The 22,555-nt window shown below is 47.0% G+C and overlaps 1 protein-coding gene across 1 annotated transcript in view; it reads right to left on the bottom strand.

Annotated features, from left to right (window-relative positions):
• GLI2 (GLI family zinc finger 2) overlaps positions 1-22,555 on the bottom strand; it is a 171,577-nt gene that overhangs the window by 38,565 nt on the left and 110,457 nt on the right. Inside the window, exon 4 of the mRNA XM_088519571.1 lies at positions 1,218-1,420. Within this exon, the coding sequence (XP_088375697.1) occupies positions 1,218-1,420 (203 nt within the window). The remainder of the gene's footprint in view (positions 1-1,217; positions 1,421-22,555) is intronic.

Genomic DNA, 22,555 nt, shown 5'->3' with positions numbered 1-22,555 from the left:
CTAAATGAGGAGTCACATTTTGGGGCAGGAAAGGAGGCGTTTGCAGCTCCCCATCACCGCAGCCCCTGGGGGCCTCGTTGTTCTGGGCTGCCCTTTGGTTCACCACAGGGCAGGGCCGCTTGCGTCTGCTGTGGGTCAGGACCTGAGGGACACTTTGATCTGCCAGGTTTGCAGGAGACCAGGCCCCCAGGCCCAGGCCATTCCCTGGGCACTGAAACAGCTGCTTACAGCTGCGAGCAGAGCACAGTTCCCATCGCCTCACGCGGGGCGCTCGATGACTGGTGAGGTAACTTACACCTCCACACGCTGAAGTAGAATTACGTTGTATCCAACATGACAAATGCTGTGGCCCAAATTTCCAACTTGTATAAAACAATGATATCGCAGCAAATTCACCCGGATCTTTTCAGCGTTTAGAAAACAAACTCTGTACATTCAAAAGAAATGTACAGAGAGCTGTACATTTCTAGAAGAGCTTTATGTTTGCGTTTATCCTCACTATGAGGCTATCATGCCATGCAAGGAGGGACCAGCACAGGGACCCAACAGCACAAAAGTGCCTGGCCGGGGCCAGCCCCCTTGCAACACCAACAGCGAAGGGCTCAAACAAGGTTGCCTCATCTCTTCTCATGTCAGTGACAGCCACACGGAGCACTCTGCACAACTGTCACCCACTCGGAGGGGAGCAAGGCTCCTGGTAGGGGTATAAAAGCAGGGAAGCACGTAAGAGAGCTGAGCGCACTGCAGAGAGAAACATACTTTAAGCAAAATATTTATAATACGATCCAGTGGTAATAGTTATTCTCACGCTCTGCTTTCTCAGTGCAATGATGCAAAACAAATGTGTACTTAACTTACAAAACAAAAAAAAAAGAAAAAGAAAGAAAAAAGAAAAAAAGCTGAAAAGCGCTCCCACTTCAGAGAGCAGCTGTGGAAGCTGCGGAGTCTTTACAGCTGTAAGTCTCTGGGTTTTAGGGAATTTCAGTGCTGGTGAGCTACAAAATAGCTACAGCACAAGTAGCTTAGAAGGCATTTCCCCAGCACCGAGCCAGGAATTGGCTAAGGCCACAGCCCAGGAAGCACATGCCTGGGCACTGCTACCCTGCGGAGGGAGGCAGAGGGAAAGCCACGCTCCTGCTCTGAGAATGGGACAGTTCAGCTCACACCAGCTGCCACCACAGCCACCAACCGCGGCGAACTCGGCGCAGGACTCTTACCGTCAGCGGGGCTGAGGCCCCTGGCCGCCGAGATGACGGAGAGGGTCGGGCTGCTGTGCACGGAGCGGAGGTAGTGTTCCATGTGCGGGGCCACGTAGGGGTGCGGCGGGCTGAACGGAGACTCCCCAGGGCCCGCCGGGTGCGGGGACAGGCGGATGAGGGAGATGTCGGAGATGACGGGGCTGCCGCTCAGGGCAGGAGGCCTGGGAAGGAAACAGAGACACGGCCATCACCTACAACAGCTCTGGCTTCTCCTCAGGGACGAGCTCTGCAGTCTGGCAGTCTCTACTGCAGCTCACTTCGATCCTACTTACGTGTCTGTGCCTCAAGCTGGCCTAAAAACTCTCATGAGATGGCTAAGGAGAAAATGCGACCTACAGCAGAGGGCTGGGACCGCTTGGCACCATCCATGGCCCTTCTGCTGTGTAAAGTGGCCCCATTTCCATGGGAGCAGAATGCCCCCTGCCATCAGTGTGAGCCCCAGCGCTGGGCGTCATCAGCACTGCTCATGTGCCCCGAGCAGGTGCTGCGCAAGGCAGAGGCATTAAATCTTCACGGGACTCCTTCTCCCACCTCTGAACTTCAGATGGGAGATGAAGAGCCCATCACTAGCTCCTACTGCGGTCAGGAAAGGGGGAGTCATCTCCTTTGCTCTCTGTTAAATCAAACAGTGTTGACGAGAACGTGAACTCGTCAGGGCTAGGAGGGGAGACTGTGCACAGGAGCTCGGCAGCAGCTTTGCTTCACTGGTGAGGCAGGCAGCACACCCCTCCTCCAAGCTCAGAGCAGCCTGGCAGAGCCAGGAGAAGACAGCAAGCGCAGAGCCAGCCTAAATACCAAAGTTACTGTGAGCAGAGGGAGCACGTGGGAAGGGCAGATGCTCCCTGGGGCCATGCAGGTGACTCCCAGATGTGGCTCGGGCTGATCTAAGGATTCGGTGGTGCCAAGAAGGCCACCCAGTGCCCGTCACACATCCACCCCTTTTGCTGGCCCCGGCACTTGTGCGGCTGCACGGTCAGCTGGCCCCGGGAGCTGACCTGGCTGACAGCAGAAAGGGGGAAGCCAAAGCACGTGGCTGCAGAGGTAGGCGATGGCAGCAAAAACTGCCCTTAAAACAGCGTAAGCTTCCTGTGAAACTGCGCCCCTAGCACGCTCCCTGCAAAGCAGCTCACCCCACCTGGACTGCATTTAAAAGGCACACGGCTGGCATCCAGGCAAGGAACACCACGTGCACAAGGTGGCTATGCGGAGTACGTCCTGTGCGATCCAGCTAGGCCCCTCTCACTGCACAGAGAGGCTGAATCGACAAAGATGCTCAATGTGAAATCAGCTGTTTGTAGCCTCCTTGCTGCTGCAGGCTATCCAGAGCTTTAGCCCTCCCATGGGGACAGAGCCTCCACTTCGGGATGTCTGTGTGAGGAAGGAGGCAAAGGGCTCAAGGAGTGCTTATATGGCCTGAAGTGCAGCGAGCTCCAGGCTGAGCTGGGCACAACAGGCATTTAAATGCCGCCCCTAGCACTATTCTCCTCTTTCCCTACTTCTAGCAGGAAGCTTCCTGCCTCCGCAATCAGCTCTGTGCCTGGGGGTCCCACTGAACGCTGAAGGCCCATGGAGCTGGTCCCACCATCTCCCTCCCTCTCTGTCACGAGCCGCACGACCCAGTGTCACGGGCTCGGGCCATGCGGCCGCCCGTAACCCACCCGTCACTTCAGTCACTGCTTTCATAAACCTCCTTGACAGGTCGGCCATACGGGTCAGAGGGCAAAAGTTCAGGAGGGATTTTACTGAGCACTTGCTGGGGGGCACCTCTGTTAAATCCCTCGCATCTTCCTCTGGCCAAACGCTACCTGAGAAGGATGTCAGTAAATGTTGTGGGATTCAGCAGATAAGCTAAAAACCAATCTGGGGTGCACTTCAGCACCGAAGCCAATTAGTCATGGGGATCAAGCATGGAAGAGAAACCATGGGGAGCTCTCCCAGACACGTATATTACTGTATCCACCAACTTTTTTTAGGAAAATCACAAAGGACACAAGAAGAGAATTCAAAACTGAAAGAGAAAAGTTTCCTTCTGCATTAGATCTCTTTTTGCTTCCGTATTGACTGGAATGGAGTCGGTGTGGAAACATTAGTCATGCCAGGGATAGGGTTTGTCCCTCACCCTGTGCTATGGAGAAGCCAAGAGGTGGGACACAGGCCCCGAGGGCCTGTGCCTGGGTACGGTGGATGCGGCTGATCTAACGGATGGCACTAGAGGTTCTTCCTGAAGGATATCCCTAAACACCATTAACAACTGTGCGTATGATCCATGTCTCTACCCACAGCTAACCATGAACACGAGAGTCTGAGCAGTTTAGACACGCCACTCGAACCTTGAGATCCAGGCCCCAGCCTACGTTATCAACAGCTCAGGTGCATTTTAATTTATTTATAATATGTGCATATCATCAAAACCGCACAGAAATGTAACATAAGCTTTCCAGACTTATTCAGCAGTTTATGAGCATGTTTGTCTTTGTTTGATCTTCTGTGTGTTTCTCTGTCTTTCTGATAAATTAGTAAACCTTGTGGCTTTCTGAACACTTTTTGCTGATGGGTAGTAAATTAAATGCCTTTTAAAATATTTACAGTTCAAAGTACTTTCCTGTAGCAATACACCCTGTGGCTCATTGGTGTAAAATACAAGGCAGTGAAAACCTATCATATATAACGATCAGTAAGCAACTTATAGAGATATGCAGTCCCCTACGCATACCCCTTAAGCAGCCTGAGGCCTGAGTTTCCCCAGTGTCGACACCTGCAGAATCAAGTCCCTTTTCTTCCACGACCCCGAAAGACAAACTCAGGATCGCATAGCTATTTCCAACCTGGTAACCTCCCCGCTGTGTCACTATGTCATTTTGCTACCAAAATTACGGGGCAGCCCATGCGTTGCTTCCCAGGAGCGCCCGGCCTCGTGCCCTGAGGGCGGCGCAGTACGGCGGCACAGTCGGGAGAGCCGCCGCGAGGCCCGCGGACGCCGGATTCTGCGGAGGCTGCTGACAAAGGCGGCCGAGACCCGAGGCGACCAATTTATTTCTACCGGGAGGAGGGTGAAGTGAATCAAAGCCTCTGTTTCCAGATTTAGTTTCAATTCATTTCTAATAATCTCCACCGCCTCATCTGGAAAAAATGAAACAGGATTAAAAAAAAAAGTGATGTCATTAAGAAAACATCTGACTAATTTTTCTTCTGACGAAGCCTTAATATAAGTGGGGAGGGGGAAGGGATGTAAATTAAAAGCAGCCCCAATCTTCCCTGGGCCACAGAGCCAGCCTTAATATATAAGCCATGAAAGAAGTTTTCTTACATATACAATAAGTTCCCTCTTTCATCAGTACTCACAGCTTCTCCCAAAAGGGTTGTGAACTTCTTTGATGCAGGCTCGAAACTATGTATTCCTAGGTTTACGAGCCTTCGGAGGCTCTGCCGATCAGACTGTGAGGCCGACATCCAGAATGCATATAACAATATGGAGAGTTTGCTGTTCATTTTCTCAAAGCTAAATTGGGCAGAAATGCTGGAGTCCCTCAGAACAGGAAAGCTCCACCCTGGCCAAAAAGGTAACACTGGGAAAAAGATCAAGAATTCAACCCAAACACACTGCAGCTGGGAATCCAGGCAGTAGTTCAACATAAGGCTGGCCCTGTGCATACAGACCAAGTTGGAGAGCAAGTTCCTGCTGCTGGCTCCGCACGGCTTTACCTAAAGCCTCTCACTGCTGCATGTCTCCCTCTGTAAATGAGAACAGCAATAATCTCACTCAGGTCTGGCTCTCGTAAACACTTCTGGGCAGGAACCATCTCTATTGTACGCGTACAGTTCTAGCAAAGCACAGTCCCCAGTTTCTGGTCTTCCAACTGGACAACGGGGATATGAGAGGACCAGCGTTCATGTGGAAAAGCAGGCCCCAAAGGAGTGTGACTTCTGCCTGGGAAAGCTCTCGGCAGGAGGGATGCACCCTCTGCTCCCAGCTGCCCAGAGCCTGGCTTTCCCCCTCTCCTTGCAATTGCTTTGCCAGCATGACTTGTTCCCTAGCCGCGAAGCCCCAGACGTGCTGCCACCCACACGCAGCACACGTGGCTCTGGCCGCACGGGTCCCCTCCTGAGCAAGGGAGCAGCCCCAGTGAGCTGCTGCTGCTGCTCCTTGGACGTGGGGAGGGTAACCAGGGGACAGGAATCGCACCGGTGGCAGGAGATGCTGCCCAGGCCCTCAGCTCCCTGCTGGGGAAGCAGAGCTCCTTGCCCCACGTCCCGCAGTGGGATATCCTCTGGGACAGTGAGTTGAACGACTTCGTGCAATGCTCCTGGGGGTGCCAGAGCTGGTGCAGAACAAGCGGTGAAAGCAGTTGGTTATTGGGGAAGCCAGTTAATCCCTTCATAAAGCCACAGACCAAGACTGAGCCATGTCTTTTCACTAGAGATTATACAACGCTTTACTTGACAGGCCAAAACGAGCCCGTGTCTGCCTTCGTTACAATCCCTGATCTTTGCATTTCTTCCCCAGGCCCTGTGCCATATGCTGGGCCCTCTCTAACATAAACATATCACCATCCTACCACCAAGCCTTGGGCTCCACTTGAGCCCCAAACCTCAAGTCAGTTAACAAGCAAGAAACATCAGACAGCAAGTGGGAGCCACCAGTCCTTAAATAAAGCTCACTGACCACAGCCCCTTGCTACCTGCAGCAACACCCTTTGCTCTCTTCCTGGGCTCCGCAGATGGCACCAGAAAACTGCACAGTGCCTGGGGCGATTTCCCACCTTTGCTGAAGTCAACAGTGTAAAAATCTCGCTGACATGAGCAGGACAAGGGATTACACCTGATCATATATATTGCTGAAGAACCTGGGATTCTGGTTTTCAAACAGGCTAAGGGAATTGGGTGTCCAAACACCATTATATTTAATGGGAGCCAGGGGTTTGTTTTCCCCGAGGTGCCGGCAAGAAGCCCAGATTCTATAATTAATGCTCAGTACTTATCCAGCAATTTGCATCTCCTTCGAACCACGTGAGCCCCACTTGTTTCCTCCACTGCCCGCCCTCCTCTGGCCAGGAGCAGCTGCTCTCTGTACCACAAAGAGAAACTGAAGCAGGAAACCCCCTTGACCATCGAGGGCCGCCCGGTGACTCCCACAGCTGCCAGCAGCCCTCGGCACGTGGGTCTCACTGACCTCCTGGCACAGAGGGCAGTGGACACGGGGAGGAGAGGAGGCTCCACCAGCAGTGGAGGAGCAGCCCCAGCAGCAAGATCTGCCAGCACCCAACACCTGCCTTGGCCAGTGGACATTGAGGAGTTTTGGGTGGTTTCCTTGGGGCTGATCACTCCCTGCTTGTCCTTGCGCCATGGGAAAGAAACGCACGGTGTTTTCCCACTGCTGGGACCAGCTCGAGGTGCAGAAACACAGGACTCCATGCGTTTTCTGAAACGTTGGCTCATCTGGAGGCACAGCCCCGGCCCAGGGAGCATCTAACAAGGCTCCTGGTTTCCCGGCTGCCCTCCTGCTCCTGGAGCACAAAACTAGCAGCAGGAGATCACAGCCGGCACCACTTGCATGACCCCTCTGCCCCGGAGAAGGGCGATGACACGTGACTGTCTTGTGTGACAGACGGGACATCGCGTGTCCGCCACACGCGGTCCGGAGCCGCGGGAAGCGGCACCCAGGGACGGGCACAACAGCTACAGAGGTCATGTGTTCCTGAAACAACCTCCGCGGCTTAAACAAGACCCAGAAAAATGGGAACAATTAAGCAGCACTAATGTCCCATGACTAGTCTAAATTAATACTTATGTGCCAAATGCATTCATTCCGCCGAAAACAAAGGGTCGAATACTTTTCCGTATGCCTAATGGAATATGGACACTCGCAGGCAATTGTTTCGCTGTGCAGCAATAAAACTGCACAGAAAAGGAAGCTGGAAGCAGAACTTCCCTGGTGAGGGGGTTATACCCTGCTAGAGTTTTCTTATAAGGAAAAAAGAGGGGAAAAAAAAAAAAAGGCTTTTAAAAGCAACAATCCCCGCCAAAAATCCTTGCTTTGTTTCCTAAGATTAAATAAAACCTCCTGCCCTCATCTGCACCGGTGCCGCGTCCCCAGTGTCCCCCACACAGCCGGCGCGCGAGACACACGAAGAGTGGAGCAGAACCTTAGGATCTGCCAATGCCCAAAAAAGGGGCCGCGCTCGCGACAGGCGCCCAGCAAGGGGACGGCAAAGCCGCAGAAACGCCCCGGGAACCAGGCGGAGCCGTTCAGTTCAAACGGCAGCTCCTCGACTTCACCCCTCTCGGGTTTAAAGCTCCCTGCAACAGGAATGGCGAGAGGTACCCTTCAGATCATACCCTCCAAGGTGCCACAAAAAAACGTCCTTTTCGGAGGCCAAATCTGGGCCACAGCCATCAAACTCACGTGTCGCTTGTTGGTTTTAGAAAGCTTCCCTCCCTGGCTCTATTTTTCAGCTATTTTTTTTAAACAAGCAGCAGAGGAGTCGCAAACCTGGGCGTGCGGGAGCAAGCGGCCTCAGCTGCCTCACAGCCCGTCTCAGCCCAGCGGCTCCGCGCGGCAGCCGGGTAATGAGGCGACCGGGAATCCCTTGCACTTCCCAATTCTCCTGGCGTGGCAACAAGTTGATAATCATATATTAAAGTGACTTGATGCTTGAATATAGGGCTATCAGCTCAAAAGATGCCAGCTGACACGTCCTGCTAAGAGAACTGGATAGGGACCCAGGGGACAGCGCTGCTAATGTCCAGCCCTCCCCTGCGGGGCTGCTCTGCACGAGCCACTTCATCTCTTTTTGCCTGTATTTCCTCACCTCTAAAACAAGGATAATATCCTTTTCTTTCTTTTCTCTTCTTCTGTCAGACACACGAAAAACAATGTAGAAAAACAGGGATATCCTCAATAAATCAGTAATTAATGTGATCGCTTGTAAGAAGCTGTTACAGAGATTGAGAAGTTGGGCAAACACTGCTACAGCTTCTCTGCAAAAATAAGTACGTTTTGAGCAGTTCCCATTTTCTCCTTTTCCCTATGACTGAGGCACTGAGAGCATGAGAAATAGGAAGATACTTTAACAGTGAGGGCAAGTTCCCATTAAAAGAACTTAGAGAGGAAAGTGGTAAATTCGGCACTACTGGAAGACTTGACAGCAAAACTAGAGATTTCTCTAAAAGGTGAGCTCTAAAAGTACGGAGACTTCTACAGGTGTGGGGGGTTTAATAGTAGGGAAGAGTAATTTCTCCCACTGTAGGAATTAATGGGTGGAATCCTCCAGGCAGCATCATAGATGTCAGAGCAGATTATTGTGGGAGTTCCTTTGAGCCTTAACAGATATAAATTTCTGAATATAAAATCCTTATTTGTGGATTTGTAGCTAGGGCGCTGCTTTCAAAAGGAGTTAACCAGATACTGTGAAAAATCCTATTATGCATCCACTAGAATTGTCTAAATTCCTTCAAAAATTAGCCTTTCAGTGTAATCTTGCATTGCTGAAGTAAAAGGAAAATTTGTCACTGGCTACAGCAGTAACAAGAATGGGCCTCTAATTTGCCAGTTTCTGTATTTTCCATGTACACCATGGAAATAGTATAGTAATCCAAGGTGGGTACAATAACTTAGCACAAGCTTTTTACCATTCCTCTGAAAAATGCATTTAAGAGCTAATGCAACTTTTAACATACCCAGGTGAATTTTATCCATTTGTTCCATGTGAAAAAAGAAAAAAGAAAAAAAAAAAAAAAAAAAAAAAGCACATTTGGTTTGAAGGTGAAAAAGTAAACATTTTTGATTTTCCCTTCAAAAAGACCGCTCTTTTTCAAACATATCTGACTTCAGCTGTAGGTTAAAAAAAATCTAAAACCAAAAGCAAAGGAAACGAGGTGTTTCATTTCACTTGATGGATAGTTACTATTTTCACCAATGAAATCAAACTTATCTTGTTTTAGAGTAACTTGAAACTTTTTCTTCCCCCCAAGGTTCTAGCCTAAGGTCCACCAGAAGTTAGTGATGTTCCTAAGTGCGCAGGTTATCAGTGGTCTTGGTGAAGGCAGGGGAATCACTTGGAGGGAACAAACTTGGGAATGCAAGAGAGTCCATACAGGAATTGATCCTCAGATTACAAACTCGCTTAAAAATATATGGGTTCTTATTGTATTTACACAGCATTTTGTACAACCCAGGTCTAGTTTTGGCTGACACTTGGAGGTACAATTGCAACATGGTAACAGCAACAATAACAATAATTGTTCTTAAGATGAAAGAAAAATTTGTAGTTTTAATAAGTAAGGTTGTCCTCCATTATATAACACACAAGTGAGTGAGACATCAAAGGCAGAAACTAAGAGTTGATACAGGACCTTCAAACCCAAATTGAATTAGTGTCCTGAGGAGAGATCTTTGATTTAAGCTTAATAGTGGTGATTTTTTCTTGGGTTGTTTTATACTTAATCAGCCAAACAGCCCACTGTGCAGACATATGTTCCCAAAGTACATCAAAGCAAGTAAACATTCTGTTTCAGGTCCTAATATCCCTTTTATCCAATTATCTTACTTACATGATCTTTTAATTTAAGTTCTGAAAGCCCACCTTTTCACACAGCCTTCCTTTGGAGACAGAGGTAGTAGGATGACCAGCTCGGTTCTTGTAAGATGCCCGCCAAAAAAACACAATGAATAAATCAAAGCATGGTAGATGAGTTTATGAGATAGTTCCTTGAGAGATTAAGGATGAAAGCCTTCAGAGAAGCAGCATATTTTAAGAAAGGATTTCAAGGAAAGTAGCTGAGGGGGAACGAGGGACCGAGAGTGTGAGTGAAAAGGCATGAAAGAGCATGGATAAAAGCTGGAGAGCCAACAGAAGAAGTTCAGTAACAGACTGAAGAAGCGACACAAACCTGGTGGTGTGCGAACTCCAGGTTCAGCCATCAGAAACGTGAACTCGATTCCAACAGACACAAACCACAAAAGTTGGGGCATCAAAGCACGCTGGCTCCCACGGAGAGGGCGGGCGGGCTGGGGAGCAGCGCTGTGGCGAGCGGGGAGCAAACGCGGGAAGTGCCGCACGGGGAGGCGAGGGGAAGGCACAGAGCAGACCTCGATGGCACAGACAGGCAGAGCGGTGAGTCCCGGAGAGACGGCCACGGGCTGCGCTCGAGTCGGGGTACACGGGAAGTGGGGGTTAGAAAGATGCGTCGAACACGACGCAGCCGTTAGCTGCATCCCCCTGACCCGAGACTGGTTTCTCTTGGGAAACGCAGTGAGGATATTAGCACTTTGTGTGAATATTTTGCTCGTAGCTGTGAAGGCACTGGGATTGGGAAAGCAAATGGGAAGTGTACGTGGGTGGGTGGTTGGGGAGGAAGTCCGAATTTCTTCTCCGTGCCTAGCGTGTTCTTGCTACGCTACCTTTGTGTGGGTGCTTTTCTTCCCTGGGAGAAAAGAATATTTGAGTGCTACAGAGGGGATTAATATTTAAAAGGACTATTTGTACAACATTTCTAGAAGCTCCTTTGCCATGTTACACCGGCATTAGCCTGTTGTGGAGATGGTGAATCAGTAGCAGTAACATTGCAGCAGTGGAGCTCAGGGAAGGATCAAGCAAACTATAGAAAATGCTTATTCATTCATTACCTTTTAAATCTGCCTTGGCTGTGTACCCGTCATATCCCAGAAAAGCAGAAAAGGACTATTCCTCTTCATCATGACTGTAATACAATCAACTGGCTGCAGCATTACTCTAACCAATGTTAACTAACAGAGTCTATGTCTGACATCTATAATTTCATGTTAACAAATTAGGTAGACTCCAGCATTTCCTGGTACCTTGAATGCCCAAGAAGCTCATAACTTTTCTTTATATGCAAAATGTCAGGGAAAGGGCAAACAATGTTATGCCAGAAGACCATAGCCAAATCACTTGGTTGGAATGTGCTGTAAATCATGTGTGAATGGAAAATGAATCTTTGCTCCAGGACAGCGGTTTGCAGCATTAATGTTGCTGCTAATATCTTCCCTCTGCTAATGGGAATGTCCTCTTCCCATAATCCAAGGTCCTTAAATCCTGTAACTAAGAGACACCAAGGAAAGAAAACATACGCTTGACTAATTGCAAAAAACCTAAGAAGTCTTAGTTCTCTTTTCTAATGCACAAGGGAAAAACCACTGGAGTTTAGGTTTTGGAAAGATGCTCTGCTTACACTCAGTAGCCTAAAGCAGTTCCAGCTAGCTGTGAGTAACCAGAAAACCATGGTTCAAGAAGGATAACAAGAAATGAAAACAGGTATAGCAGAGATCTCTATGGGGCCTTTCTAGCCACAGCAGTCAGATGGGCCTGGTAAGGACAGGTAATTCTGACAGTCGCACAGGAACACATCACACATCCCCATCCATGACACATCCATAGCCAGGCTGGGTCTTTCAGCCAAGACCTGTTTTTTAATAATCAAGGATCATTTAGCACGTTGGAGAGCCACCCCTGAAGATACAAACAACACGTGCAAGAGGTAGTAGAAAAACACCTTGACCCTCAGCCGGCTTTCTCCAAGGCTTTCTTTCCCCAGCTGCTGGCGGTGGAGGGGGAGCAGCAACCAAGCCCCACGGAGGCGGCAGAGGGGGACGCAGCGCCCGGCGCGCAGGAGCCGCACGCGAAGCCGCCCGCGCACATCAAAGCGCCGGCCGCGAGCCGGAGACGCGCCTGCCTGCCGTCAGGAAGCTCCTCGGTTGCAGCTCCCTCCGTTTCTCTGCAGGAATTAATTTTACTGGCATTTGACACATTTTAAACAGCAGCAGCACACGCTGTAGCCTCCAAAGGGAAGTATTTTTGAACAATATATAATAAATACATTGATTTCTAATAATAAACCATCTGCCCTAAATCTTCCTGCTGACAGGTTTAGTTGGACCAAAGGCCCTTTTCACATCTACTTCTTGACAGTTCCCATCACTACATAAAGACTTTGAAGTGCCCTAACGTGCAGTAAAATGCGAGATAACCTACCAAACTGTCAATATTTCTTCTCTTCTAAAAGGAAATGCTAATGGCACTCAAAGAGCTCAAGATGTAATGTAAGATCTGATTCAGCGCGCTGGCGGATCTCACCATCCTTCCCCGTGCCGCAAGTATGCTGAACAGCTAGCAATTACATGGTGAAGCATAGAAGTGGGTAAAAGTTTTGATATGACTGCAGAGGAAAAAAAAAAAAAAAGCCTTTTACTCCAAATGAGTTTTCCTCTTGGAAATGTTTTGAGTTTCCTCTGTAAAACTGGAGCATCAATACCTTCTTTCTTCCACTTTAATTTCTTCTTTAACCCATTTTTTTTCTCCTTAAACTATGAGAGAGAAAACAAGTTGGGAAGAAAAAATGGATGCTTTCAAAAATGGGAAAACATTCAGCTGGGAGTTAGTTTTCCATAGGGAAAAGCTGAACACAAATAATCTTGAGAAAGCAAGGAAAAGCAATGAAGAACATCCCCCTTCTCTCCAGTGCACTGTAATAAACAAGGTTTTTTTTCCTACCAGCTCTTGTGTAAAACTGAGGAAGCTTCTATCACGGGACAGCTAAAAGCAGTGTCAGAAGCCCTAAGCTGAAAGCCCAGCACTGCTTGCTGAGCTGTGGCACCCCAGGCACCAGCCTGTGCACACGGAGGATGAGCTGGTTGATCTCTGGTCCTCCATGGACCGCCGCAAAAACCTTGGGTCTTTCTAGCTTTCACTCAAAAGTCTTTTCCTCCCATTTGTGCCGTTCTCTGTAGTTGTTTGCAGGTTTTCCCTCTTTTCTAACGACGCAGGGAAGTGTCATGTATTTGTTAAGTAAGGAGTGGAGAAGTGCTGCCCCTCACCTATTTGCTGCTCAAGATTTGCACCACTGCTTTTCAACCTAGCGTTTGCAAAACCATGGAGAAATTAAAAAAAAATCCTATGGGTGCTGAGAAAAATAACAAAATACCTCCAATTCTCCTGTCGTTCAGCACCAGTTCACTACACCCTGCTGGAAACCTTTTGGGTAGGCCATCAAGTGCAATAGTTTGAACCCCCCTCGCTGACCCTACGCCTCCCTGAATCCACACAAATCGCACTCGAGACGCCCTCTGAACACCCAGCGCCCCGAGGCCGGTGCCTCCAGTGCCCGTCCGAGGCCGCGCGTGCCGCAGGGGCCCCATCTCAGCACCTCGCGGGGCTGAGGCAGGAGCGAGCGGCGCGCGGGCCCAGCCTGCCTCCCGCTGCCGCGTGGGCCGAGCGGCGAGCCTCAGCCTTCGCTCCCTTATCTCACGCAGCGATTCCTTATGCAGACACATTTCTGTATACAAATCCCATTATACTTGACCCCCGGTTCACCCTGTTTCCATTACGACGCTGTAGACTCAACCAGACTTGCTTCAGTGCCAGCTCGGTGCTGTCATTCCCCGCGCAGAGCCGTAATAAAGAAATCACTGTTTTAAGCTGACAAAGAACAGATTTCTTACTAAGTAAACACTGATGTTTTGGTAGGGAAATTAAGTTATAAAATTGTGTCTACAAAGGGAGACCATACAGATGGAGTTTGTTAAGAGACAGCAATACAGTCAACAGTGGTTAATTCAATTGCCTGCTACTTATCAGATTTTTTTTTTAAGGCTTATCCAGCTTTTGTAAATGCAAATGCAGAATAACATTTCAAAGAGCTGTCCCCGTGCAGGCGGGCAGTGATTCGCACACGCAGGGTTTGAGGCCGAAGGGACGGCCCACACGTCTCTGCCGCGGCCGCCACAGGCCTCAGCGGCCCCGGCCCCGACTTGCCTTCCTCCCCCATCACCCCTGCACAGCTCCATGTGGGTCTCCTTCCTCCATCCGCAGCTCTCATCTGCCTTCCCACCCCGCATGATGCCCCGCATCGATTCTTAACCTCCCCCAAATCTCCCTTTGGCTCCATCAATCCCGACTCAATGTGTGCAGGCTGCTGTAGAGCCTTAAATGACCCCACCGCCAACTTAGGTTATTTTCTTCATTCCAAGCCTCCTGCCTGGGAGGCTGTGGAAAGAGCACCCGGCTGGCTCCAGCTCCCCTCCAGCTTCTCTCACCACGACACCGACAGACACGGCCACCCTTCCCTACCGCACAACTCTCTGGGCAATCTCAGCTGGATTTGTAGGGGCTGCCTGCAAACCAGGGAGTTTCACAGTATCAGCACTTGCCCACTGGGAGCCAGAGGGTCATTTTGCAAAGGCCACCAAATCCCCTTCAACATTTCATGACCAGAAGCAATGCCAGAGCACAAGGTTTCTTAGCACGCCACTAGGCTTAAAATTCACCTCTCTTGCACTGCACCAAACACCAAATAGTCCAATTATGGTCTCCAGTTTGAGAGGGATGAGTCTTCAGAGGCACCTGCATCAGCTCCACCAGCCCTCGCGCCATGCAGAGCTCATGAAGCACTGCTATTGCTTTCCCCAATGGGAGCTGAAGTTCGTCTCAGGGGATCTTCTAAGTTGTATGACTATAACCTCACTAAAGGCAGGTAGGTGTGGAGGACAGTTCGAAATGACTGGAGAGCTTTTAAAAATGCAGCTTGCATTTTGGCAGGAAGCACAGAGAAAATGATTTATTTTTTGCACAGAATAAAGTTCACTATAGGATTCAGTGGGTAGCATGATGTAAAGTCTCAGGCTAGCCAAAAGATTAACATTTTTTGCCCTTTAAATGATGCACTTAGGCATTAGAAGAGATGTGCTTAGGTTGGAACTATGTAAATACACTAATTTTATTAATGTAAAGCAGAAATGACTTTCTTAAAAAGAGATATTTCAGGGTAATTAACTTGCCCAGTGTAAGTTCTATTTAAAGAGAAGGGATATTAAACATGCTCAAATTTTAATGAAAATATTTGTAATGGCTTTAATAATTCAGCACAAACAATTTCATTTAAACATTTCTCTCCACTTTCGGAAAGAGAAACACAGGGTCATTGTACTGTGGTCTGGGAATGAGAAATCAGAACTGCTCAGACACAGTGAATTATTTTACCTATTCAGACAGCAGAGTGATGAGCAAACCAACCCAGAAAATCAAAGCTATACTGAAATCCCAACCGTGAGGTTTACCATGTGGTAGCAGCTTTTGAATACCCCATTAGGTATCTCCTTGCACCTTCAGGTATCTTTTGCAGCCCATGTTGCTTTCTCAGGGATGTGAGCTCCTAGATGAAATCAATCTGGAGCAAGGCTGCTGAACAGGAGTTTGATGTCTAAATACCTGTGACTGAGGTTACCTGGTACACAGCACTTAAGGTCCGTCCTACACTTGGTATGTTTTTCTTTAATTCATTAACTGTTTAATTTGCTAAAATAAGCAAAGGACAGAGCAGGTAAAAATAAAGTAGGTTTTAAAACATTCTATGGCTTAAATCCATAGCGTTATTAGTAACCAAGGAAATTCGACTGTCCAGAACTGAACTTCTAATATTAATAATTCCCTTTGTGCATTTCATATTACATACCAAGTTTTAAAGCTGTTCATAACACAATGGCAAAATAATCACTCTTCCTCAGCACCACACGACACATTTGGTACTCATGAATACTATAAGGATTAATATAGCCATCCAAGCCTGCTGTAAAAGAGCTTTTAGACAATATAAAAATATATAAGCACCACAGGCCATGCGCTAAGCTCAGCGAGGCAGCAGCAGGGTGTTAAAGATTTATAGGTAGGAGAGAAACTTCAGTTACGAAAGTCCCTCTTGAAAACTCTCATTCTGCTGTTTAACCAAGCAGGCCAAAAGTTTGGCAAGATGAAAATGAACAAACGCAGCTCATGCTATTGTACCCATGGACTTTTACCGGCCTATTTTTCAAGTAGGGAAACTAGCAACAGATTTCCTGGCTGCACCATGTCTTTAACTTCAGCCCATCAAGAACGTCTTCTAAAAGTCTCCAGTTTTGTTTTAATCTCTAGTCCCAGTATGTCAAGATTTGCTCCTGGACTCCAGAGGTCGTCTCTGACTTGTAGCTCTTTCATTTGAACTCAAATGCAATCAGAGATTGTGCAGACCTTGATGCACCATAGACAAAGACACTGAGGATGATAAAGGATGGTGGAGTTTAGACTGAGTCCTTGCACTGGTATGGAAGGAAGGCTGCACACCCAGAAACATACACAGAAATCCCTCCTGAACTGGAAGTTCATAATTGCAGCAATTTTGCTGATGCATGTGTGAACCACAGAATTCCAGAGAGAAAACGTCTGAGAGAAAAGCCACCAGTGACCACAGCACTGGTAGGGTTGGGGTTGACTCGTGAAAAGCAAAGCAATGAAATCAAACACAGCAACCAAAATCTGGCTAAAAGCCAGTGGCAACTCAGTCAAAAACCAAGTGAAAGAACAGGAAACCACTGAATCCTGTACAAGTCTTTCAGAAGGAAGCATGTTCTGTCCATCAGCACACGGCACTACTGGAGTTTTCTATCTCTCAGTTTGTGCCATTTACACATGGAGTCACCTTGAGAAAGGTCACTCACTCCAAATGCTGTCAGAGCTGAATCAATGCCATGTCTGCTTACAGGCCAAGTCCTAGACCCTAGACTCACACATACTCCAGAAATGCACCCTGCTCTGCAGAGAATGGGTATGGAAAAAAAGAGTTGATGGGATCCTGAGGTTCATCAGCCCATCAGGAACCAAAAGGAGAGAAGCTACAGCTTACAGAACTCCAACTTTCTCTATGTTTGGCAGGCATGAGCTCTTAAGAACAACAAACAACTGACCCTTTGAAGAGTTTCTTATTCTTGCGGCAAGGCTCATCTCGGCACTGACAGGATTCAAACCAGACACGGTAGAGGGAAGTCTGGAGTCACACCAGTTTTATGTCTTGCATGCCAAGAGAGGTCAAGACCTAGCTGAGACTCGAACACATGACCTGCAAAGAAAATCCTAGAACAGTGGAGGAAGTGGTGTCTGTGGGAGAGATCCTTTCCTTCTGACTCACTAGGCAACGCCATGCGATGGTGGGGCAAGGAGTACGGAGAGGCTGCTATTCCCATCTCCTACAATACCGAAGTCCAGCGCGTTTCTTCTCAGTAAAGGTCTCATGGGACTGCGTTAAGAAGAGATGGATTATAAAAAAATCCAGCTGGCTCAATTCCACTACACTCTGAACATCTCATTTCTGTCCACTCTTTGGGAGAGGTTAGAGCACTCCTTACCTAACCTGAAATATGATTTGGTTCCATTTGCTTCTATTGCTTCTATTCCAAAGATGGTTGGTAATTTAGATGGAGACTGGAAGTCATCTGCTTCTGCAAATCAGTAAAGTGGTTTGGGATCTGATGGCACTGATTTTACTACAATTCTTTCTCTGTCTACAGATTTCTACTGGGAATAACCTACAGATAGGTAATGTTATTTAAGCATTCAGATGTATTGGATAAAATTCTGCAGATGCTTCTCTTCTCATCAGTTCTTTGGTATTACTCTTATGCAAAAACAGTTGGGTTGGAGGACCAGGAAGAAAGGCCAAAAGCTAGAAATAACTTTTGTATGACTTTTCCCCTGTGAACTGACTGGAATATTCTTCTGACTAGTCCACAGAAAATAGAGTTATTTACCTTGAACTGGTTCCTACCCTGTATTAACTCTCATACTGTACCCTAACTCCCACAACATGCAATCACAGAACGGGTACATCTTGTGATCCCTATAATATGGCAGAGGAAGACCTCATTTCATTTCCTTCCACTCAGGACAGATGTGTTCAAAGGGGAAGGGTCTTTCAAACACCAAAATGTCCAACCTGAGACCTGATTGACAACATCTTAAATATCGTTAACTACTGTCAAAACCTTGACAACTTACCTATCCCAGGAAGCAAACAAGAGTATTTTGTCCACATGGTACAGTTGCTGCAAGATTCCTCTTAGGCCTGAGGTTGGCCAGTTTGACACCAGCTCTGGGATCTTCATGGTGAACCTGGACTCACAGCAATGATATGGAAGAACCATCATGTGTAGTCATACTCCTTCGTCATTAGAGCTTGACCTCCACTTTGCCAGTATTATCAAAAGGAACATTACAGTGCAGCCCTTTATGAGAATACCCACAAATAAACCATTTGCTGGGCTAAGAGGTGTGCAGTCAACTGCAAAGTCCATATTATTACATGAAAAATTCTCGAATATCAACTATTTTAAACAGGTAGATTATACAATACAATACAAGACAACAAGCTAGATAATAAAATACAAGATTTAGTGAGAAGTTCTACTCTATGGAATCTTCAGAAGAATACACCTCTCTTCAGGACAGTAAGTGAACACACATTAAAGTTGCTCGTTCAACAGACTTAAGCACCTATTTCTAATTAAGCATATACTTAGGTGTTTTCCTGAATAGGGAGGGACTTAAACATAGCTCTGCAACACAGATCACTGTCTGCATATCCCTCTGCTTCATCAGCTCATTATTTTTTTCAAATTTCTTCTACAAATCTCTCTTCTTCTTTGCTGATCCCTGTCAGCTTGATCTTTCTCTCATTTACTGATGATGATTGAATTCTTTAATTCCTTTACATCCTATCTCTCTACATCATTTCTTGTCATTTATAATACACATTTTTTCTCTTGTTGCAAAATATTGCACTGCACTTGAGTTAGGATGAAAGACAGCATATGAAATTAAGAGTTTTATCTCGGAATTCAGATAAATAGTCTCAAACAAGAATATGCATGTACGAACATCGCCCTAAAGCAGCCCTAAAGCAGCCGTAAGCTTGAAACTTTCCTATTTTTAATGTATTAACCACACACTGGTAGTCCTTCCTCTGCTAGTGGTAATTTGGGATATGTGGTTAGTCTGTGGGATCCGAAGAGGCCTTCAGACGAAGCATTCAATCAGCAGGTAACTAGTCCTGCAGCTCATTTACAAATTAAAAGCCATGTAAGCAGTTCCAGAACCAAGCCAGAAGAGAGTCTTAGGAGGAAACAAAAAGAGGAAGACAATGAATTCTTCCAAATTCTTCTCCAGCCTGCTTTTGTGGGATCAATAGGAAAACATTGCAAAAGTATTTAAAGGATTTAGGGACAAACACCTACTTTTCAGAGACTGAAACAGACAGGCATCTCAGCCTGAGTGCATTTCAGTGACATGTGTAGCCCTAATATTTTTTTTCAAGCATTCCTGTTTGCACTCAGGCACTGTGTTGACCTAGGTACATGTGTGGATGGTAGGGTGCAAGGGACCCTAAATGAGTTGAGGCAGAAGCAGCTCTCCTTTACAAGGTCTCGAAGCATCCCAGAGAAACACGGAGGCACCACTGCAGTTTTAGAAAGGACAGAAAGGCTCACAATCACCTGCTTTCGATGCCATCTATTAAGATCATTTATATCAAAAAAACAACTCCACATGGGGCTTGGTCAGTAAAGGCAGCTGTGGCTATGTGCCACTGGACACAGTGCAGTACATTAGATCCCAAACAGGTGTGACATCTCATTCACTTGTCTGTATCTCCTAACTCCAATCAAGCCATTTTTTTTTCATCTGCAGGTGCTCAACTCTTTTACTGAGCCTGGCCTTTGGGTCTTGTGTTTCACTGGAATCACAGTGGAAAAAAAAAAATCACTAATAGATTTTAACTAGGATTTGGCACGTTGGAAAAACCCACAGTGTCCTTACATTTCCAGCACTCAACAAGCCAGCCCTAAGGGTCAGTGTCATTTTGAAAGTGGGATTTAGGATGTTAAATCGTATAGACACTTAAAAAAATTGACCCCTTAGCAATGCACTAAACATTAGCTCTGTTAGTTGTCTATTTAATATCAACAATGAAACATAAAAGAACAGACACAAAAAGCCTCCAAGGCAGAAAATTGTGTAAAATCACAAATTCTCAAAATGGTCTGGCACAGAGAAGAAAAACATAAATACATGGCTTACTGTCAAATTCAGGGATCTAGAAAGCCACTTACACGAGTATGTTCCCGCAGGAGCATTCTGCAGATCTGAGATTTGTCAGAGTAGCAGCACCCAGCTCTGCCCTTTGATTTGTGCAGATGTGTATGTACAGTCTTAGCTGCAGGCAGGGGAGCCAGGTCTACAGTTTTGCCAAATACGGCCCTTTTTTTTCTCTCCTCTTTTTTTTCCCTCTCTCTCTTTTTTTTTATTATGATTATTTTCCTTTCACCCCAGCCATCTGGGTGGTCCGAGAATCAGATCTGAAATACCTAGAATCCCTCGAACCACATGTTCTAGTCCCAGCAGAGTTGACTCAGTCCTTCATCCTTCCAGGGTAAATTGACTTCTCTGCTCTTTATTGCGTGGGGGGGACTTTTGGATGAGATTTTAAAATTTCCGTTTTGCATGGACATTAAAAATCTTGCATTTTTCTTCCAGGATCATAGGCCATCATTCCTGTCGTTAGTTTTTCTCTCTCAATACCTCCTGTTACTTGCTTCCCATGGCCACCGGTAGCTGGGAACCCAGAATATCTGTCACCTGAAAAGGGACGTGCCACAGCGTTCGTTTCACAAGCTAACGCTATGAGAGGCTTTGCCCATGTATCTCCACACACACTGGAAGGATTTCAGAGACACAGTGAGAGTGGGGAGGCTGAACAGATTGATTTTTGAGGAAACGTTGCAGCCTGCAGCCTGGCCAATTCATTAGTGAAGGCAGGAAGGATATGACAACATCCAGCAAGTATCTGCAGGGGAGCGTTACATGAGGAGGTGTGTTAGGAGCAAAAGGGGGAAATTCAGGGGAGAAATAAAGGCAGGGAGATTATAAAGGTGAACAGCAAGGAGAGTCCTTCACTGCAAAGGGACTTGCTGTGGGATGGAGCAAAATTTTAGCAAAGAGCTACAGGGCTGGAGAAGAACCTGCATGCCCCCTTCCTGTTCACAGGGACAGCAGATGGACCAAACGCCACAACAGGCCTGCACCATCCCTCGTGTTCAGGACTACAAGCTGGCAGGAGGTGAAGCACCACAGGGAAAGGTTCACTTATGATTAAGAAAGAGAAGAGCAAGAGGGGCTGTGCTCCATGCTCAGCTTTGAGAAAACTTGGGAAGCAAACAAATTTATAATTCTAGAGTTAAGAAGGCAGGAGATTGCCTCTGAACATTTATCCATTTTTACAGGTTGCTGAAAGCCCTGGAAAATGGGCTACACCATCGAAAAACCTTCTGAAAGACCTGCACGCTTTGTTTAGAAAAGCAGTGAGAGAAAAGAGTTCAAATAAATTTCTCCTAAAGCACAAGCTTAACAGCGGATAAGGTGGAAGCATGAAGTCACTTTTAATCTACTATAAAGTGAGGTAAGCAAAGGGATTATCACTTAAGACTTGCTGACATGAAGCTCTGAGAATGACATTTAAAAGCAGCGGTGGATTACAGGGTGACATCATATTAAACGAACACATGCCAGAGGTTTATGTGAAAGACCTCAGAGATCAGACTTTTGTTCTCAATACTAAAACCTCCTAGCTGTTTTTACACTTCTTGCAGTGATTAGGCTAAATTAGAGCTGCAGTTTCTCATTCAGTAAGTTGCAGTGTCACAAGGAGAGCATCTGAGAGGCCGAGATCTTCATGAGTGAGTGCTAACGGGCACGACTCCATCTGAGCTCACTGAGACCTGCTGCTCACTCCAGCGCTGCCGTGCCAGCGTGGAGCAACTGAAGATCCAACCCAAAAGCTTCCAAATCCCATCTAGGGCACCTTGCAGCTTACTGCCTGGTTTGCATCTGAAACCAGGCACCTTGAAGTCCCTCTGGACTTCAGGCTTCAGTTTTTCAAAGTCTTCTGAGGGCTATAAAAACTACAAAGAAACTCTCTCTCCTCCATTTAAGGAGCAGCATAGATATATTAATAGCTTTTATAGGATAAAATGCTTTAATGTGTTCAGTAAGATTCAGAAGACAGAGGATTTTTTTCTCCCCGCTTAAAAAGGTTTATTCCAATTGAAAAAACCCACAGGCACACTCAAGCCAAAGTGAGTGTTTTGGGCTGTTTCCCCAACGTCAGGAGGGGGGTTCTTCCTGCTCAGGGCAGGAGATGGTCAGCACAGACCCTCCCAGTAACTGCACAGACAGGCAGCACTGCCTGCTTCTTTCCTGATGCTTGAAAATGTGCCACAAGCCCCGTCTGGGGAGCACAATGAGCCACAGAGCATTTTAGACAGGGGAGACTAATGCACAGATGGAGTTAAAGGAATTTCTCTGGCTCCCGAAACAGGAGAGCAGCAGTCCAGTAGCTCACCTGTGGTCTCCTGGGGCTGGATGAAGTAACCAGCGAGTATTACTTGGGTTGTTTTACAGCCAGAGTGGTATTGATAGACC

The sequence above is a fragment of the Tinamus guttatus genome, unplaced genomic scaffold (assembly GCF_059628265.1).
Source record: "Tinamus guttatus ecotype Peru unplaced genomic scaffold, ASM5962826v1 Tinamus_guttatus_pri_ptg000060l, whole genome shotgun sequence".
NCBI lineage: Eukaryota > Metazoa > Chordata > Aves > Tinamiformes > Tinamidae > Tinamus > Tinamus guttatus.
The sequence above is the reverse complement of the archived record's forward strand: the minus strand, read 5'-3'. Positions and strand labels throughout refer to the sequence as shown.